At 48.1% G+C, this 20078-nt stretch overlaps 1 protein-coding gene and 1 long non-coding RNA gene across 50 annotated transcripts; both read left to right on the forward strand.

Annotated features, from left to right (window-relative positions):
* The first annotated feature begins 1447 nt into the window (after positions 1–1447).
* On the forward strand, positions 1448–18620 carry RABL2B (RAB, member of RAS oncogene family like 2B). Of its 49 annotated transcripts, none has more exons than XM_085024941.1 (10): positions 1448–2377; positions 3137–3263; positions 3410–3571; positions 11742–11857; positions 13136–13215; positions 13839–13918; positions 16128–16239; positions 16563–16660; positions 17010–17093; positions 17279–18620. In XM_085024941.1, exons 4-10 carry the CDS (start codon positions 11832–11834, stop codon positions 17381–17383), a joined length of 585 nt encoding a protein of 194 aa, XP_084881067.1. In that variant the 5' UTR covers positions 1448–2377; positions 3137–3263; positions 3410–3571; positions 11742–11831; the 3' UTR covers positions 17384–18620. The 49 variants fall into 49 exon arrangements, 48 of the variants coding, with proteins under 48 accessions (XP_084881067.1, XP_084881053.1, XP_084881042.1 ...); XM_085024927.1 differs by having other exon boundaries at positions 11828–11857; XR_014845345.1 differs by lacking the exon at positions 3137–3263 and having other exon boundaries at positions 1448–1831; positions 11828–11857; positions 13753–13918; positions 16533–16660.
* On the forward strand, positions 7057–10506 carry LOC146403054 (uncharacterized). Its single transcript, XR_014845346.1, has 2 exons — positions 7057–7126; positions 7586–10506. It is a non-coding gene; the product is annotated as an uncharacterized LOC146403054 (long non-coding RNA).
* Positions 18621–20078: the final 1458 nt, after the last annotated feature.

The following is a 20078-nucleotide window of genomic DNA, read 5'->3' on the forward strand; positions in this document are numbered from 1 at the left end:
AGTCACACAGGGACCTTCCAAAGGAAGAAGTCAAGCCCTTCCTGAGTCCTTTACACAGCTTTCAGCTTGAGGATCCATACTGCCACCAAACCAAGACAGCTCAGCCAAACCCATTCTCCGTGACATCAGGTGCTGAGTAACCCCAGAGCAAATGGAACATTTGCCAGACACCTAAAGGGACATCCTTGTCACCCCTCTACCCCCACCTTCCATATCCAAGCTATCACCTAGTCAGCTCCTGGCAACTTTACCTCCCAAGTCTCTCCTCTCACCTCCACCAGCCCAACCCAGTACTCTGGCAGCAGCCTCCTCACAGAAACTAAAGAGGCAAATCTAATCATGGGCTCCTCCTTGGCCTTTCAAGGTGCACTTTGCTCTATGGAGAAATACCAAAAATCCCCATCTTGTCTTGCCAAGTCTTGCACGCTGTGGCCGTGGTTCCAGTCCAGGGTCAGCTGGAACCCCTCTCCCCTTAGCCTTCCTTTGCTCCAGCTTTTGGGAGCTTTTCAGTTCCAAAAGGGTTTTGGTGGTTTTTGTTTGTTTGTTTGCTTAGGTTTTTTGGTTTTGGCCAGACAGCCTTTGTGAGAGGGTTTTCCCTTGGTTATCACCTACTCATTCGCTGAAGCTCAGCTCACTTCTGTTACACTTTCTCCCGGCTCCCTATGCATTTTCTTCAACGGATTCGTCTGTTATTTTACTGGTACAGCTCTTTGATTTACACACGTCTGCTCCACGGGAAGGTCAGCTCCAAGACGGCAGCTGTTTTGCTCTCCTGGGTCCCTAGGAGGAAGGCCCTGCTTAGCCCACAGCTACGCTCAACGGCTGCCTCTGGAATAAATCAATGATGCCCCTGAGCCAGCACGTTCCACTGCAGAGCTGTGTGGAGGGAGGAAGAGGTCCCCTGATAAATCCAGCTCAGTCGTGGCTGTCTGGATTCTTGGTAGAAAAATATGCTCAGAATCGGCCCACTAGAGAATTACGAACTTTAGAGATCACCGAATGCCCCCACACATGAGACCCCACCCTTCCACTTTCCCAAGGCTGCCCTGCGCCCCTTCCATCACCCCCAAAGAAGCCCCCGCGCGCGGGAACCACCTCCCACGCAACCCGCACAGCTCTGTCCCACCCACCAAGCCTGAGGCCCCTCCCCGCACCTGAGGTCCCGCCCCGCCTGCGGCTCGCCCCCCAGCCCCGCCCCGCCCCCACGCCCCGCCCCGCCCCCACGCCCCACGCCCCGCCCCCACCCCGAGGCCTACGGCCGCTCGACCCCCTGTTCAAGGCCAGGGCCGAAGCCCACCCCCGGCTCCTCGCTGTCGGAAGCCGTTGGCCAGGCTAGTCCGCAGGATCACTCGCTGGCAGGCCTCCGGCCCGGCACCGCACTAGCCAGCTAGCGCCCCGCGGGGTCCTTCGGGCCTGGGGCCGGGCAGCCCTCCTAGGGTCCTGGCGCGGTTGCGTAGCAGCTGCGGGGACGCGGGCAGAGCTAGAAGACCAGCGAGGCGCGGTGGCATCCGACTGGCTCGCGAGGTCCGAGGCGGGCCGGGGTCCAGGACCGGGTGGGATCCGAGAGGGGCGCGGGGCCAGAGGACGGCCTTCGCCCGGGAACCGCCGGGAAGAAGAAGCCGCACCGGTAGCGGCCTCGCATGTGGGAACCGCACCTCCAAGGCCGTCCTTGAAGACCCGGACAGTGGGTTCAGGCAGCCGTGCGCGGGCGAGGGTAGCCCAACCTGGCCTCGAGGGTGAGGTGGTTCCCGGACCTGATCGGTGTCCGAAAACGACTCGAGTGAAGGCGAGCTTATCCACTGGGTTGCGAGGACGTGGACAACCACTGAAGGTCTTCGAGAATGGGTTTTGGCTGCGTTTGGCTTTCGAACAGGTCGCTCCCGTTGCAGGGTGAAGGTGGAAGGGCAGCCTTTCATTGTGCTTACCAGGCATCTGGCACTTCCCAGGCTCTTGAGACTGAGAGTACCTCGGTAAACAAGGCTGAGTCCTCACCTGAGCAGAGGCAATAGCATTGGAGTCAGGAAAACTCGGGGGTCCTGTTGGTGTTTTCCATCTTTGTGTGCAGCTCTGTCATAGCGCTTGCCATCACGGTAGGCTCTGCCATCATGTCTCATATCCCATGATCTGGGTGCAAGGTCTGCCCGTGATGAATGCTCAGTATGTGCCAGTCCTGCTGCTGCGTTGTCAGACTGCACTTTTTCTGTGTGCCTGGTTAGCACCGAGTTTGGACTGTGGCTCGTTCTCCGAAATGTTTGTAAAGTTACACTGGGCGTGAGAGTAGTGGAATAGGAGTAGAGATTATGTCACACCTGTTGGCGTTGGATGGGATGGCTGGTGATGTCTTGTACAGACAAGGAATGTGAGGAACGACTTTGAGGTGAGCACGGCTTAAGGTTCACATGTTATTTACGCCGCTGTGGAGTAGTTTGCTCATCAAAATCTGGTAGGCAGTTTCGTACCTGAGTCCGGCACTGAGGGAAGCAGGCTTGGTGGGGATACAGATTTGGCATCATCAGCATTTAGGAGAGACTTGAAACTAAAAGAGGTTGAAATAACCCTAGAGAAGAGGGTCTGGGCGTGCCTGGGTTGAGCCAGGAAAGGCAGATTGCAGTAGAATGGAAATGAGGTGGAGGTGAGAGGCATGAAGTAGAGGAGCAGCAGTGTAGCTTAGGCGTCTTCGGTTGTATGATCTGCCGTTCGGCGATGAGAGGTCAGGCTCACAGACCCCTGTCTCTTTGTCAGTGTCTCACATCATTCACGTAAGGTGGACGTGGGTTTTTGTCCGTGTTTCTGGAGTGAAAAAACATTTTTATATAAAACTTGTAGAGCTTCGGAGTTCCCGTTGTGGCGCAGTGGGTAACGAATCCCACTAGGAACCATGAGGTTGTGGGTTCGATCCCTGGCCTTGCTCAGTGGGTTGGGGACCTGGCATTGCCGTGAGCTGTGGTGTGGGTCACAGACGCGGCTCGGATCCCACATTGCTGTGGCTCTGGCGTAGGCCGGTGGCTACAGCTCCAATTAGACCCCTAGCCTGGGAACCTCCATATACTGCGGGAGCGGCCCTAGGGGGAAAAAAAAAAAAAAAAAAAAAAAACTTGTAGAGCTTCAACATGGCCTTAGAATCCTGTCTCTCCAGGAGCAAGTAGGAGTCGTGACCCTGAGCATAGATAGCTGTAGTAAAGAGGTGACATAGAACAGGCCACTCTAAGAAGATCTTTGTGTGGACAAGATTACAGCCCTGTGATTCAGCAAGTGCTGGCCAGGTTGGTGGTGAATAGAGAAGGATGTAAATACGTCCTTGGGCCCCTCTCTCTTCAGCTTATTGTCTCCCCTGCCCTGGAAGAGGAAGTAGATTCGGTTCAGGGAACTTGTCATCTCTTTAACTACAGCCTTTTCTTGATCTTTCCAGAAAGTGACAAGACACCCCTCTGCTGAGTGGATCTTCTTTCTACAGCCAGGAGCCAATGGCCAGAGACAAAGACAAACCCTGTGAGCTGGACCAAGAGAAATACAATGCTGATGACAATGTGAAAATCATCTGCCTGGGGGACAGCGCTGTGGGCAAGTCCAAGTATGTCGGGAGATGAGTGAAGTAGAGCCAGGCCCAGAGTGGGTATGGGTTACTAGAAAAATCCTCTAGAGGCAGAGGAGCGTGGCTTCTATGGGCATAATGAGAGAGTAGTCTTTGCTGGAGCCCGGGTCTTCATGGGGGAACAAGAGAGGGTCACATCAGTGGCTGTGTGTATTTGGGAAGGATTGGAAGAGGGACTGGGGGAGGCAAGTCCCTGGACTGAGGAAAATGAGCTTTTTCCATGAGTCCTGGCAGAAAGTGTGAGACAGGTCACCTTAGAGACTACAGAAGCGGTGCTGGTGAGGAGGTGTTCCTGTGTGTGTTGTGTGGGCTGAGAGATTGCAAGGTGCAGGCAGTGGGAATGGGGAGACGAAAGTGTGAAAAGTGTGACTAGCACAGCTAGCAACAGGTTGAAGAAAGGTGATGAAAATGCTTTCTTGAAAGAAATCACTGAGTTAAGAAGAGTGGATAGAAATGATAACTGACCGTAGTCAGTGTAAAGATTGGCTCATTCTCTTAACTAACTTCAGTGCCCATGTGCACAGGTGTGAAGCTCCCCCTGGAGACCTGAGGGAGGCTCTGCAGTGCTGGCAGCTTCTCTCTGCAAGGTGTGAGCCTGTCTCAGCTGTCTTGGACTAGTCCGGGCACACATCCATTTCTGCCTTCACCACACAATGAGGGTAGACTTGACCCTGATCAGATGCCTAGTTTAATCTTATATCCTTGTTTCCCACTTTTAACTTTTTTTTTTTTTTTTTTTTTTTGACTTGTTTTAGGGCCACACCCACAGCATATGGAAGTTCCCAGCTAGGGGTCAAATCATAGCTGCAACTGCCGGCCTACACCGTAACCATAGCAACATGGGATCCGAGCTGCATCTGCAGCCTACACCACAGTTGATGGCAACTCTGCACACCCTCAACCCATCTAGCGAGGCCAGGGATCAAACCTGCATCCTCATGGATACTAGTCAGGTTCATTACCACTGAGCCACGATGGATAATCTGGGATGTATTTTTCTATCTCTGCAAATAATGTCATTGGGATTTTGATAGGGAGTGCATCGAATCAGTAGATTGCTTTGAGTGGTATTATCCACCTAATAATATTAGGTCTTCAAATCCATGAACATGGGTGTCTTTCCCTTTATGTCTTGTTTAATTTCTCTCAGCAATGTTTTGTAGCTTTGGTGGACAGACCTTGTGTCTCCTTGACTAAATTTCCTTTTCACTTTGTTCTTTGCTGTGTATAGAAATACAGTGGATTTTTGTGTGTGGATTTTATATTCTGCAGCTTTGCTGAATTTGCTTATCGCTTTAACCAGGCTTTTGTGAATTCTTCAGAGTTTTCTAGATATAAGATCCTGTTATCTTTGAACAGAAATAATTTTACTTCCACCTTTCCAATTTGGATGCCTTTTTTTTCCTTCTCTTGCCGAGGCGCTTGTGATGGCGGCCTCCCATAGCTGTTGTATGAAATGAGGCATATGCAGATTAGGATCTACTGAATGGGGAGGCATAAGCCAGCCACACAGGGATGACAGGTAGCTATGAGCTCTCACTCCGAGAAAGTTAAAACCCTCAGGTCATTTCCATTCAGTACACCCATGCAGAGGAAGTAAAGTCCCAAGATTTATTACTTACAGATCCCATAAACAGGGGTGGGCAGTGAGCCAGGACAGGGGAAGGGCAGCTCTCTGTCCCAGGTCGCAAATGAGCGGGAGATAAAGACCAGGGTAGCACTTATTACCTATAAGGTGGTTGGGGCAGAGGTCACCAGCTTTTCCCTGCCTCAACCCTGTTTATTTTTACAGGTGCCCCGGGAAGAGCAAAGCAGGAGCTTGTGGCAAAAATCCTAAACTCAGATCCACATCTAAAGGCCCAGACTCTAGGTGTGAGCAGGGTGGTCATACTGTAAAAATGCCAAGAAAGCAACTCACAATAACAGTGTTCTCATCACAGTGCCCTGGCTAGAGCTTTCAGTACTATGTTGAATAGAAGTGGCAGAGCAGGCATTCCTCTGCTCTGATCTTAGGGAAGGCTTTAAGTCTTACACAGTCGAGTATGATGTTAACTGTGGGGTTTCCATACATGGCCTTTATCCTGTTGAGGTGATTACCTTCGAGTCCTAGTTTATTGAGCGTTTTGGTCATGAGCTGCTTTTTCTGCATTTATTGAGATGAACATATAGGATTTTTTCCTTCATTCTGTTAATATGATATGTTTGATTCATGTTCTTAAGTTGAACCACCCTTATATTCTGAGAATAACTCTCCCTTGGTCATGATGTATAATCCTTTTAATATGGTTTGGTTTGCTATGGGGTTTTTTGGGGATTTTTACAACTAAATTCCTAAGGGATACTGGCATATAATTTTCTTTTCTTATACTGTCATTGTCTGGCTTTGGACTCAGGGTACTGCTGGCCTCATAGCAAGAATTACGAAGTGTTCCCTTCTCAGTTTGGGGGAAGAGTTTGAGAAGTATTGGTGTTAGTTCATTAAATGGTTTGAAGCTCTCCAGTCCTGGACGTTTCCTTATGGGAGGTTTTTGATGCTGATATAATCTCCTACTTAGTAGAGGTCTACTCAGGTTTTCTCTTTTGTCTTGAACCTGGTGATTTGTGTCTTTCTAGGAATCTGTGCGTGTCATCTGGGTTATCTAGCTTGGTGGTGTACACTAGTTCACAGTGTTCTAATTGTAATTCTTCTTGTTTCTGTAAAATTGATGTTACTGTCCCCAGTTTCAGTTCTGATTGTGGATCATTTGTGTCCTCCCTCTTTCCTTAGTCTAGCTGAAGGTTGTCGATTCTGATGACCTTGGCACAGAAGTAATTTTTGGTTACACTGATTTTCCCTGTCGTCTTTCTGTTCTCTGTTTTGTTTATGTCCATGCTGGTCTTTACTATTTCTTTCCTTCCACTGTCTTTGAGTTTAGTTCACTCTTTCATGGCTTCTACCTTAAGATGTGCAGGTTATGTTATTGATTTAATGTCCATCTTTTTGTGAATTTTCTGGTTTTCCTTCTGTTAGTAATTTCATTCTATTTTGTTGGAAAAGATACTTTGTATGATCTTAATATGTTAAATTTTATCATGGTTTGTTTGGTTGCCCCAACCTATGTTCACTTAAGAAGAATCTGTACTCTACTCTTGTTGGGTGGAATGTCTTTACATGTCTGTTAGGTCTGATTGGTTTATAGTGTGGTTCAAGTCCTTTGTCTCCTTGTTCTGCCCATTATTGAAAATGGAATATTGAAATCTAAACATTTTAGTGTGCAGCTGTCTATTTCTCCCCTTATTTGTGTCAATGTTGGCTTCAGATATTTTGGGACTCTGTTGTTGGTGCCTATATGTTTATAACTTTTGTATCTTCTCTATAGACTGAACTTTTTATCAACATGTAAAATCCTTCTTTGTAGCATTTGTTACATAAAAGATTATTTTGTCTCACTACAGCCAGGCCACCCCAGTTCTCTTTTGAATACTTTTTTTTTTTTTTTTTTTGGTCTTTTTGCCATTTCTTGGGCTGCTCCTGTGACATATGGAGGTTCCCAGGCTAGGGGTCTAATCGGAGCTGTAGCTGCCAGCCTATGCCAGAGCCACAGCAACACGGGATCGGAGCTGCGTCTGCGACCTACACCACAGCTCACGGCAATGCCAGATCCTTAACCCACTGAGCAAGGGCAGGGATCGAACCCGCAACCTCACAGTTCCTAGTTGGATTCATTAACACTGCGCCACGACGGGAACTCCACTTTTGAATACTCTTTACATGAAATATCTTTTATCACCCTTTTATTTTCAACCTCTTTATGACTTTGTATCTAAAGCAAGTTCTTGCTTTTAGCACATATATGGATCATTTTTTAATACACTCTGCCAATCTCATTTTTAATTGGAAAGTTTTATCCATTCTCATTTGCAGCAACAATAATTAGAGTTATTTCTTTTTTGTTTGTTTGTTTGTCTTTTTGCCATTTCTTGGGCCGCTCCCGCGCATGTGGAGTTTCCCAGGCTAGGGGTCTAATCGGAGCTGTAGCCACCAGCCTACACCAGAGCCTCAGCAACGCGGGATCCAAGCCACGTCTGCGACCTACACCACAGCTCACAGCAACGCCGGATCCTTAACCCACTGAGCAAGGTCAGGGACCGAACCCACAACCTCGTGGTTCCTAGTTGGATTCATTAACCACTGCGCCACGACGGGAACTCCTAGAGTTATTTCTGATAAAGAAAGATTTACTTCTGCTGTTTAGCTGTTTTCTTTGTCTCCTTTTTTTCTCAATTACTCCATTACTCTTTTTTTGTGTTTAGTTTATTGTTTGTACTGTGCTATTTTGAGTCCCTTCCTTCTCTGTATAATTTTTTGTTTTTTATTAATGGTTGCCTTGGAAATTATAATTCATGTCTAATACTTATAACATCCTGTTTGAATACCAACCTAGTTATAATAGCACACAAACACTCAGCTCCTGCAGAACTCTATCCCTCTCCTCTGTGTTGCTTAGTCACAAATTACATCTTTATACATTAAGTGCTCATTAACATAGATTTGAAATTATAGTTTTATGTATTTGTCTTTTACATCATGTAGGAAAAAAGACAAGTTACAAACCAAAAGTACAAGAATACTGGTTTTGAGATCTACCTATGTAGCTACCATTACTGAAGGTCTTTATGTCTTCATGCAGCTCCAGGCTACTTTCTAGCATCCTTTCATTTCAACCTAGGCGATTCTCTTTACCGTTTCTTATAAGACAGATCTACTGGTAATGAGCCACATAAGCTTATGTTTATCTGGGAATGTCTTAGTTTCTCCAAAATTCTTTTTTTTTTTTTTTTGTCTTGTTGCCATTTCTTGGGCCACTCCCGCGGCATATGGAGGTTCCCAGGCTAGGGGTCCAATCGGAGCTGTACCCACCGGCCTACACCAGAGCCACAGCAACTCGGGATCCGAGCCACGTCTGCAACCTACGCCACAGCTCATGGCAATGCCGGATCGTTAACCCACTGAGCAAGGCCAGGGACCGAACCCGCAACCTCATGGTTCCTAGTCGGATTCGTTAACCACTGTGCCACGACGGGAACTCCCGTCTCCAAGATTCTTGAAGGATAGTTTGCTGAACATAGAATTCTTCATTGACAAGTTCGTTTGGGTTTTTTCAGGACTTTAAATATGTCATTCAACTGCCTTTTGACCTGAGTTGTGAATGATGAGAAATTGTCTGTTTATCTGATTGAGAATTTTGTCTTTGGGTTTGGACAGTTTGCTTATAATGTCGATCTCCGAGTTTGTCCTGCTTGGAGTTTGTTGAGCTTCCTGGTTGTGTATATTCATGTCTTGCATAGAGTTTGGAAAGTTTTTAGACACTATTTCTTCGCATATTTTGTCAGCCCCCACCCCCTTCAGTTTATGAAACACATGTAGTATGACTTATGCTGTCTCACAGGCTCCTTAGGCACTGGTCACTTTTACTTATGTTTCTCTCTGCTTCTCAGACTGGATCACTTCAGTTACCTCATCTTTAAGTTTGCTGATCCTTTCTTCTGCCTGCTTAAGTATGCTGTTGAAACCCTCTACTGAGTTTCTCATTTAAATTATTGTGCTTTTCAACTCCAGAGTATCTGTTTGGTTTCTTATCATAATTTCTATCTCTTTATTAATATTCTCATTCTGTTTACACATTACTTGCTGGTTTCCTTTAGCTTTTTGAGTATATTTAAGATCATTGGTTTAACATCTTCGACTAGTAATTCCAGGGTCTGGATTTCCTCATTGGTTGTTTCTGTGGAATTCTTTTTATCATATGAATGGGCTATACCTTCCTATTTCTTTGTATGCTTTCTGCTTTTCTGATTGAGAATGAGACATTCAGAGTATTTTTTTCTTTTTAAGGCCACACCTATAGCATATGGAAGTTCCCAGGGGTCGAATCAGAGCTGCAGCTGTGGTCTACACCACAGCCACAGTAACACCAGATCTGAGCTGCACCTGTGACCTGTGCTGCAGCTCGCAACTAATGCCGAATCCTTAACCGACTGAGCAAGGCCAGGGATCAAATACACATACTCACGGACGCTATGTCAGGTTCTTAATCCACTGAGCCACAGTGGGAACTCCCATCCTGAGTACTTTAATGTGGTGACTTTGGACTCAGATACTCCCACTCATCAAGGATGGCTCATTTCTGCTTAATTAGGTCTAGAGCATCCATTTTTAACTTTTCTGTACTATTTTTGCTATGTGTATGTTCCTTGTGTGTGGTCACTGATATTTCTGTTCCATTATCTGTGGTCAGATAGTGACCTGACAAAGCTTTTCTCAAATGTTCAGCTCCAAAAAGGGAAAGAAAACCCAAGGTATTCCTATCCTTTTCATTTCTGGTAGGTGCTAGCAGAGGAAGCTTGAACCCTGAGAGAGCTGAGGTCTGATTCCTCAGGGATCTACCAACTTACCAAAACACTCAAGCCCAACTTTTTGAGGACAGAATTTCTACTGCCAGCCAGACCCTTGGAGCACAGGTCACTGCAGAGCCGCAGCAGCCTGAGGGGTGGGTGGTGGTTGCTGGCTTGTGCGTGTCATTCTGTGCCAGACCGCACTCTCCTGACTGTGGTGTCCGGTCAGGTTCCAGAGTTCAGAACTACCTGTTTCTGATCTTTTTTTTTCTAGTTTACTGGTTATTTTAGTCGAGGGAGCGACCCCTAGAACTTCCAGTTCCACCATTTTGTGTAATGTCTCAAGATTCAGTTTTTTATACATGGATAATATCTAATTGTTCCCACACCACTAACTGATAGAACAATCGTTTGCCCCACCGAATTCCAGTAATGCTTTTGTTCCAAATCCAGTAACCATACATGTATATATTTTAAGAGCCTGTCTGTTGTCTGTCTTCACCCACCAGAATGAAAGCTTCATAAAGAAGGGATTTTCATCTGTTTTGTTCAGTGTTATATCATGGCACCTAGAATAGTATCTGGCAAATGGCAAGCACTCAGTTAAAAAAAAAAAAAAAATGGCAGGAATTAAATGTATTTGTCATGTTTATGATATTAGACACAATACTGCAGTGAATTTTATGCCTAACATCTTGGGCACACATCCTATTAGACTTGGGGTAAAATTGCCAAGTTTGAGGATTAGCTCAAACTTTAAGACAATCCAGTTACTCCAAAATAGTGACGTTACATTTGCAGTCCTCCCAGCACAGTGCAAGAGTTTCTGGTGCCCCACGAAAGCTCCAACATTTAGTGTCACACGACTTTTCCAGTTTTGCTAATCTGAAGGGTGTGGGTGCTACTTCATTTTATTTTACTTTGCATTAAAATCAGTAAATTAAAAGATTGATCATCTTTTCATATTTGTTAGCCATTTATCTGTGACTTGCCTGTTCATATTCTTAGGACCCAGGTTGTGCGCGTGTTCTCTCATTCACATATCAGAACCATTTGCTGTTTCTGTACATTAATTCTTTGTCAGTGATTGGCATGGAACCCCGAGGCGGGTTTTTTCCTTTCATTTTGAAATAAGATTTACAGGATGTTGCAGAGTCCAGAGGAGGCCTGTGTGCCCTTCACTCATGTCTTAGCCATAGTATGATACCAAATTCAGGAGATTGGTACTAGTTCAGTGCGTGTGTATAGTTCTGTGTCATTTTGTCCTGTGTGTAGATTCGCAGGAGCATCACTGGAATCAGGATACAAAGGCTCTTCCGTCGCGGCAGAGGCCTTGGTCCCGCTGCTCATTTAGAGCCACACCCACCCCACTTCACCCTGTACCACCCCAGCCCCTGTGCCCACTACTCCACTCCCTCTCTATAATTACGTCATCTTGTGTAAAAGGCATTATACAGCATGTGACCTTTTTCACTCAGCGTAATACCCTTAATAGCCACCCAAATTGTTTTGTGTCTCTGTAGTTTGTTCCGTTTTACTGCTGAGTAGTAGCCCATGGTATAGATGCACCACGGTTTGTTTACTCCCTGAAAGGAGTAAGCCGGGGCCCCTGCCCGCGGGAGAAGCCTATGTGGGTGCTCGTGGGTTGCTGTTATAGCCAAGGGACAGCAGGAACTTCAGAAGAGACAGGAAGAGGATAGATGCTTCTCGGCCATTGTCCTTGAAGGAAAACTGTGTAGCTGTGGAAGGAATGGGAGGGGAAGCTGTCTTCCAGGTTTTCAACCCCTTGGGCAGCACGACAGAATCAGGAGGAGGAGTGTGGAGGGAAGCCCCTGACCTCCTTGCACGTTCTCCTTACAGACTCATGGAGAGATTTCTCATGGACGGATTGTATCCTTCACGGTTGAAATGTTCCCATTCCTGTGGCCCTTCCTACCCTCATGCCAGCTCAGCCCCACTGCCCACCCTGGACTCTCACGGGCTGACCCACATGGCGTCACATGTAATTAATGCTGCGTGTTTTAAGGCCTACTCGCATTTGGATTTGCTTTCTATTAGGAAGGTAGTAGAATGGCTATCAGCACCTAGTCAGATGCCTGGATGCAAACCCCACTCCCTCCTTCTCAGTAGCCCTGTTGCTCTTAGTAACCCTGGTGTTCTTAGTTAGAACTTAGCACTGAGGTCACTTAGCATCTCTGACCTAAGTGCTTGGGCTCTCAGATCTTTTTTTTTTTTTTCTTTTGGCCGTGCTCTCTTCGTATAGAAGTTCCCAGGCCAGAGATCGAACCTGTGCCATAGCAGCGACCAAACCCACTGTAGTGACAATGCGAAAATGCCGGACCCTTAACCTGCTTGTGTCACAAGAAAACTCCATGGCTCTCTAATATTTAAAAATTCTCTGGTATGAATCAACTTTCTAAAATAGGAACTGCCAGCCCCAGCCTCCTAACATGAGTTGTCGCTTTGTGCAGGTATGGAATGAGACTGTCCCTGGCAACTAGGATGGTTTCTTTCTTTTCTTTTTCTTTAATGCTTTGGCTGCCCCATGGCATATGGAGCTCCTGGGCCAGGGATCAGATCTAAGCCAAAGTTGTGACCTAGGCTGCAGCTGCAGCAATGCCAGATCCTTAACCCACTGTGCTGGACTAGGATCCAGCTTGTGTCCCAGTGCTCCCAAGACACCACCAATCCCATTACGCCGCAGCGGGAGCTCCTAAGATGGCTTCTTGAAGCTTCCCAAGTGATCCGTTGAGAACTGTGCATGAAAAGAGCCCTGGAGCCTCCTGCTCCCTGCCCTGGGCCCCACCCCCAAGGTAGAGTCTGAGTTTCTCTCTCTTCACATTCTGCCAAGTTCTCTTTGCACCCACCCACTTGCATCATCCTAGCTCTGGTGGTTAAACCACATTGCATCTTGCAGCTTCAGGAAGTATTGTTTTCCCATGGATTAAGATGCTCGGGACCTAATCCCAGCCTCTCCCACGCCTCACCTTTCCTTTGTTTCCTTGGATACTCGAGGCTGATCCTCTGTCTGTAACATTCATTCAATTTAAAATCTAAATAACTTTTTTTTTTTCCTAAGGAGAGAGAAGGCCCATTCCAACAACTACCTCCCCCCGCACCTTTCTTACCTCTCTTTTTATTCATCTTTGCTCCTTGACCTAAGTGCAGTCAGCCGCAGCAGCTGTCCACGTATGCCCTCACCCTGTACAAGCACAGGGCCACAGTCGACGGCAAGACCGTCCTCGTGGGTGAGCTGCACAGGGCCAAGCCACACCGCCTGCAGAGGGAAGAGCAGGGGTGGGAGGGAGGGAGACCCCAGGCACAAATAAGGAGTGGGAGGTGCCCCCAGAGAGCCAGGGAGGCAGGGAGGCTGGGAGGAGGCCCACGGGTTCCGTTCCAGCACACTAGCCTGTGTGAAGAGATGACAGATGTGGTCTGAGTATTGTCTTCTGCACAGGGTTTGGCCTTAAGTGGAGTCACAGCCTTTCCCTTGGCCAGGCCACACATCCAGCCTGACTGTGTCACCCTCTGTGACGAGCGCACATGGGAATTGGCCTAGTTTTGATGACCTTGGAGGGTCCCACATCTTGTGGGTAGGGGAAGGAGGGCTCTGACCCTCTCCCTCTTAGCGCTTCCTGTCTACGTTCCCCTTCCTCCTGGCCCCATGGCTCCCTCTCACCCACCCCATGCATACCCAGTGCCTTATGTCCTAACGACACACCTGGCAGCTGTGTGGTCTCTGTTCCTCCTTGTTCCCCGCGACGCGTGCCTGTGTTTCTGAACAGGGAGACCACACAAAGATGCTTCGAGTATCCAGGGCTCCCTGCCCGCAAGCCCCTATCGGGCCGTCAATGCTGTGTTCGTATTGCAGACTTTTGGGACACAGCAGGCCAGGAGCGGTTCCAAAGCATGCACGCCTCCTACTACCACAAGGCCCACGCCTGCATCATGGTATGAGACCAGCTGGGAGGAAGAGCCTCTGGCCAAGTCTGGCCTGAGAGGCAAAGGGATAAGGGGCCCAGCAAGACTGAGCCCTCCCCACCAGGGCTGGATGCCAGGAGATTGGGAGTGGGAGGGATCTGGGCAGGTTTCAGACTGCACATGCTCCCCAGAGGTTCTGAGTGAGAACATGCCGGGGGGGGCGGGTATGGAGGCAGCTTTCGAGCAGGAGGAGCGAGTTCAGGGCTTTATCATCAAGCAGAGTATCAGTGAGGCCAACACAGCTCCTTCCTCATGAGGCCTCCCTCAACCTCTGCTCTCTAGGGGTGGGCGCTGGGCTGAGTGGGCCCTGTGGTTCCCAGGGAACTTTCCCTTCAAAACTGGCCCCTTCCTCCCTCTCACGTAGCCGCTCGCATTGCTGTCTGGAACACAGTCCCCAGGTGTCCACCCCAGTAGCCAGGGGTGAACCTGACACTCGGCTATAGTCAAGGACAGAGAGAAGGGCCTCCTGCCCTTGACCTCCACTCTCAGGCCCTCCTGTCCCTTAGGTTCAAAATCCTGTGAAATTTTCCAAAATGTGATGCTAGTACCTAGAAGGGGACAAAACCAAAGAGGGTGACAGGGTTAGATGAGAGGCGACAGAGCAGTGCCAGAAGTGACACTGCCCCGACACATCTCTGTTAGCTCCTTTTGGACCCTCTTCTGAGGCTCAGGGGTGTCTGTCCTGCCAGCACCCTGCCTTCCTATATCTGCAGGTGCCCACCACCAGCCCCTGTGTGGCCTTGCAGGTAGAAAGTGCTCGACTTCTTGTGACCACGTGGGGATCTGACGGTCCCAGAGAGAGCTAGGAATTCACCTTCCACTCGAAACCCCGAAGGGTATGCTCCTCAGTTTAACCAGCTACCTCTTAGTTCTCAAAACAAGGAAAGGAAGCTCAGGAAGCCAGACCTGGACAATAGGTGCCTGATGGTGATCATGGGAGATGTGAAGCAGCTTCCAGAAATTTTGTTATAAGAGTATTTTAAAAGAAGTCTTTATTGGGGAAAGCAGTGTGGTCATTTGTTGAAATTGGGCCTGTGGACTCTGCCATAGAAGAGCCTCCCAGGGGGACCTCCTGCTGCCTCAGGTGTGACAGCTGCTGACTGGAGCCCAGCGCCATGCAAGGCAAGCCTCTGGCCCTGGGAATGCTGCCTCCATGAAGGGCTGGCTTGTTTAGCTCTACCATCCAAACAGGTTACAGGTTCTCCTTCTCAGTCCATTGCTGTGCTATGTTTGAGCCTGTGAATCTGTTCGCAGGATGGCTCAGAAACAGGAAGCTGGCCTTTGAGGAGCTCCTATAAGGGGCTAGAAGGATCTCTCTAGTGGCACCTTGAAGCATCTTGGGACTCCTGGCCTCCTTGTCCTTAGAGCTAGTTGCAGTGCTCATGCTTCTTGCTGCTATTTTTAAATAGGTAAAAACTGTAAATTATAAAAAGCTAATAAAATTATGATAAGCTCCAAAATAATAAAAGACAAATTATATTTTAAAAGTTTAAAATACAAAATTAAAAGCTGAAAATTAAAAGCAACTAAAATAATTAAAAGGAAATTCTAGAAACATTTAAAATTATTATAAAGGAGTTTTTAAACAGAGTTTAAGCAGTAGTAAGTTTAGACTAAGAGGGGTTCCCGTCGTGGCGCAGTGGTTAACGAATCCGACTGGGAACCATGAGGTTGCGGTTCAATCCCTGGCCTTGCTCAGTGGGTTAATGATCCGGCGTTGCCGTGAGCTGTGGCGTAGGTTGCAGACGTGGCTCGGATCCCGAGTTGCTGTGGCTCTGGTGTAGGCCGGTGGCTACAGCTCCGATTAGACCCCTAGCCTGGGAAACTCCGTATGCCGCGGGAACAGCCCAGGAAATAGCAAAAAGACCAAAAAAAAGATTAGACTGAGAAAAAAAAGCTTACAATTTGTAATAGACTTATTGATGAGTAAAAGGATACAATTTGGTTAAAGTAGGCAAATAAGATTAGGTGACAAGAGGCAGGGTCTAGAGGGATTCACCGAGAAGGGTGGGCCAGGCACAGCCTTTGTTGTTGGAGAGGCTGCCGCTCAGAGTTGGTGTGTGGTCAGAGTTGCCAAGCATGTGGCCCAGCCCGTGATCACCTGTGTGTGTGTCATCTGGGGGCGTCTTGCAGAGACACTGACACACCTGGGCTGTCTTCCTTCCTCTGGTCATTGCAGGTGTTTGATGTGCAGAGGAAAATCACCTACAAGAACCTGGGCACCTGGTATACAGAGCTTCGGACGTTCAGGCCAGAGATTCCGTGCATCGTGGTGGCTAATAAAATCGATGGTAAGGCCACCCCTGCATCTGGGTGCCAGCAATCGTTGGGGGGGCCACCGTGACACATTTCCTTTCCTCTCCTGGGGCAGCGAACCGTCAGCGATCCATTCTCCTTCCCAACACACGGTCTTTGGTTCTCAGTAAATACCCACCCGAGCCAACCTGCCCTCTGCTCGAGACACAGTTCCCAGTTAAATGAACTCTTTCTAGGACACGTCCCCTGACTGTCCCTGCTCGTCCCACTTCCTACAGTGGGGACCTCCAGTGACCCACCCCGCAAAACTCTCCCTTTCCCTTGGTAGACAGGCCAGTGTCCTGCCTTCTCTCTACAGCAGACATAAAGATGACCCAAAAAAGCTTCAATTTTGCCAGAAAGTTCTCCCTGCCCCTGTACTTTGTCTCAGCTGCTGATGGTACGAACGTCGTGAAGGTAAGGAAACTACAGAGCCAGTCTAGTAAAGCCAAGAAGGGCTGGCTGTGGGGAGGATGGAGAGGATGGGCGTTTGGGGGGCCATGGTGAGCATGCGATGACAGGAAGGGGGCATTGTGAGGATTAAGGGAAGTGATGGGTTGGACTTGGTGAAGAAAAGGTACATCGACCATGCGTGGGGGCAGGGTAATAGAGCAAAGGTCAACTGAGGAGTGGCCCTGCTGATTTAGGGTGGGGTGTTGGTGGATTTAGGACGGGGATGGGGCCAGTGAGTACTGGGCAGGCAGAGTCCAGGCCGCTGGCACTCAGGGCCCTATTTTCCTTCCCACCACCTCCACCTTACCTGCAGCTCTTCAATGATGCGATTCGATTAGCTGTGTCTTACAAACAGAACTCCCGGGACTTCATGGATGAAGTTTTGCAGGAGCTTGAGGTAGGTCAGGTCCAAATGTCAGGTGGCATAGAGAGAATGGCCTCTCTTCGATGGGGCGCAGAACGTAACCCAGTAGGCTGGCTTTGCAGGCAACTCACACTTGTCATGGGCACTGCCCCCAAGAGGTGTCAGAGCTACAGTTGGGCAAATGCAAGGCCAAGCCTCACCTACAGCCTTGTTCACAGAACTTCGACTTGGAGCAGAAGGAGGAGGATGCACTGGACCAGAAGGAGGAGGATGCGCTGGACCAAGAGCAGCGTGGCACAACCAAGAGCCCGTCTCCCTCCTGAGTCACAGAAGGAGCGCTCTCCATGGCTGACCAGGGGGAGGGAGGGTGTGCAGAACTCCTCTGCCGTCAGCAGTCCTTCACCTCTCAGTCGAGAAAACTCCCAGGCCCTGCTCTGCTTCCTCTAAACCCACCCATCCTGTTCGCCTCCCCACTTCCATGACCCGTCCGCAGTATTTCCCTCCCCTGCAGGCAGAGGCAGGGATGGGGTCAGCACCAGCAGCCCCATCCGCAGGTACAGGAGTCCACACCAGCCCCTGAGCCAGAATTAGGGGTAGAGTAGCATCATAACCCTCCCCCGCGTTCTGTGGGACAGTGAAGAGAATCAGGGAACATTCTGTGTGTGTGGCTCTAAAATAAAGGGAAATTTATGTTGGTTTTTTTTTTTTTTTTTACTTTATTTTTTTTTATTTTTATTTTTTTTTTAATTTTCCCACTGTACAGCAAGGGGGTCAGGTTATCCTTAGATGTATACATTGCAGTTACAGTTTTTTCCCCCACCCTTTCTTCTGTTGTGACATGAGTATCTAGACATAGTTCTCAATGCTATTCAGCAGGATCTCCTTGTAAATCTATTCTAGGTTGTGTCTGATAAGCCCAAGCTCCTGATCCCTCCCACTCCCTCCCCCTCCCATCAGGCAACCACAAGTCTCTTCTCCAAGTCCATGATTTTCTTTTCTGAGGAGATGTTCATTTGTTGGGTTTTTTTTTTTTTTTTTCCTTCCCAGAACTGACCTCAGGGCCTCTTCATTGCTTTTCTTTTCCTCTTTAGTCTCTCAACTAAATCAGCCATTTGAAGAAGGGCTCTTGGGGAGCTCTTCTAGGTGTGGCCAGTACCTTGGTGAACAGCAGGGCCAAGATCACAGGCCCAAGTTTGCTGTTAAAATCAAGTGAACACTGGTGACGGGTCTGGCTGTTCTTGGTGATAAACAAACATTGCTGTAGACATCGAGGGTTAGTCCACAAGCCACATCCATTTGCGTTATAAGAAACTGACTTTAAGAAAGCTTCCTTTAAAACCCCTATTTCACTGTATGAGACTTTCCTTTTTTTTTTTTTTTTGAGGACTTAGTGTGGACGTTGTACCTCCTTGGGAGGCAAGGGCAGCCAAGAACTCCTGCTGCCTTTTCCACTTATCTCCAAGACTGGTGGTTCACCAGGATGTTTTATGATCATCTTGTGCATCATTTCCATTGTTTTTATTTATTTTTCTATTTATAGTAAAGCTTGAATTACATCAACATTGAGTAGTTGGCCTGCTTTGTGGGCGGGTATGTCTCTGAGCAAAAGTCACCAAAGACCTTGCAGATCATCAGCCATGTCAACAAAGGAAGCAGGTTCGTGCTTGATGTATTGTGGCAGAGACCGCTTCAGCGGAATTTGGTGCTTTTAAAACACGGCTATTTATTTAGGAGTCCAGAACAAACATTTCTACCCTTTAAATTCCTGATGCCTACAGTGTCAACTGAAGAGATTTAATCTTAGCGGGAAATTTCAGGAATGCGTTGCCCTGGTGAGGTGGGCTTTTTGTTGTTGTTGTTGTTGTTGCCTTTTTTAGGGCTGCACACATGGCACATGGAGGTTCCCAGGCTAGGGGTCGAATCGGAGCTGTAGCCACCAGCCTACACCAGAGCCACAGCAACTCGGGATCCGAGCTGCATCTGCAATCTACACCACAGCTCACGGCAACGCCAGATCCTCAACCCACTGAGCAAGGGCAGGGATCGAACCCGCAACCTCATGGTTCCTAGTTGGATTCGTTAACCACTGAGCCATGACAGGAACTCCCGAGATGGGCTTTTAAAAACAACAACAAGGAGTTCCCATTGTGGTTTAGCGGTAACAAACCCAACTAGTGTCCATGAGGATGCGGGTTTGATCCCTGGTCCCACTCAGTGGGTTAAGGATCCGGCATTGCCATGAGCTGTGGTGTAGGTGGTGGACACGGCTCGGATCCCGTGTTGCTGAGGCTGTGGTGTAGGCCAACACCTACAGCTCCAATTAGATTCCTAGCCTGGGAACTTCCATATGCCGTGGGTGCGGCCCTAAAAAGACAAAACAAAAATAATAAAAATGACAACAAAACCCTTTCATTATTATAAATGATTAATGTGTGTTTTCAAAAACATAATGGCTTTATTGAAATATAATTCAAGAACCATAAATTCACCATCAGTACTGGTTTTACATAGCCATTTTGGATGAGGTCCCCAAGAAGCAGAGCCTGAAAAGGCAGTTCTTATTCAAAGAACTTACTGGGGCAGTTCTCTCTCTCCGCTGGAGACCAGCTTCAGTCTCCCCACCCCTCCCCAGGGAAGCTCTGGGGGGACACACTGCTCCACAGTATTGGCCCCACTGTGAGATCAGGGGGCTTTTTGTGCCATTACCCAAGTATGTGAGGAGGAGGAGGAGGAGAAAGGGATGGCTCATAATATCCAGGGCTGAGTGGCTCCTGTTTTAGCAAAGGCAGTTCTCTGGGGAAAGGGGCAGCAATGAGTTAATCCATCAACACTCAAAGCTGGGGGAGCGGGCTGAGGCAGAGTACAGGCAACATCCGTGGTCACACACCCTTAGCCTGCTCAGACCCACCTTCTTCTTAAATTTCATTGCATCCTGACATACAGGAAAGCAACCCTGGTCTTTTTTTAATAGTTTATTGAGGTGAAATGTACATAACAAAATTATTTTTAAAAAAAAAC

This window comes from Sus scrofa, chromosome 5 (genome assembly GCF_054392235.1).
Source record: "Sus scrofa isolate SSC_HxYL_T2T_F1_AM1 chromosome 5, Sscrofa_HxYL_maternal_Yorkshire_Landrace_v2.0, whole genome shotgun sequence".
NCBI classification, from domain to species: Eukaryota; Metazoa; Chordata; class Mammalia; order Artiodactyla; family Suidae; genus Sus; species Sus scrofa.

Excerpts from the sequence above, each read along its gene's own strand:
- RABL2B (XM_021091264.2), top strand. The coding sequence starts at position 11,718 with ATGGGAGGGGAAGCTGTCTTCCAGGTTTTCAACCCCTTGGGCAGCACG. Across the intron at positions 13,919-16,127 it reads AGGCCCACGCCTGCATCATG|GTGTTTGATGTGCAGAGGAA; the intron begins GTATGAGACCAG and ends TGGTCATTGCAG. Across the intron at positions 16,240-16,532 it reads GGTGGCTAATAAAATCGATG|ACAGGCCAGTGTCCTGCCTT; the intron begins GTAAGGCCACCC and ends TTCCCTTGGTAG.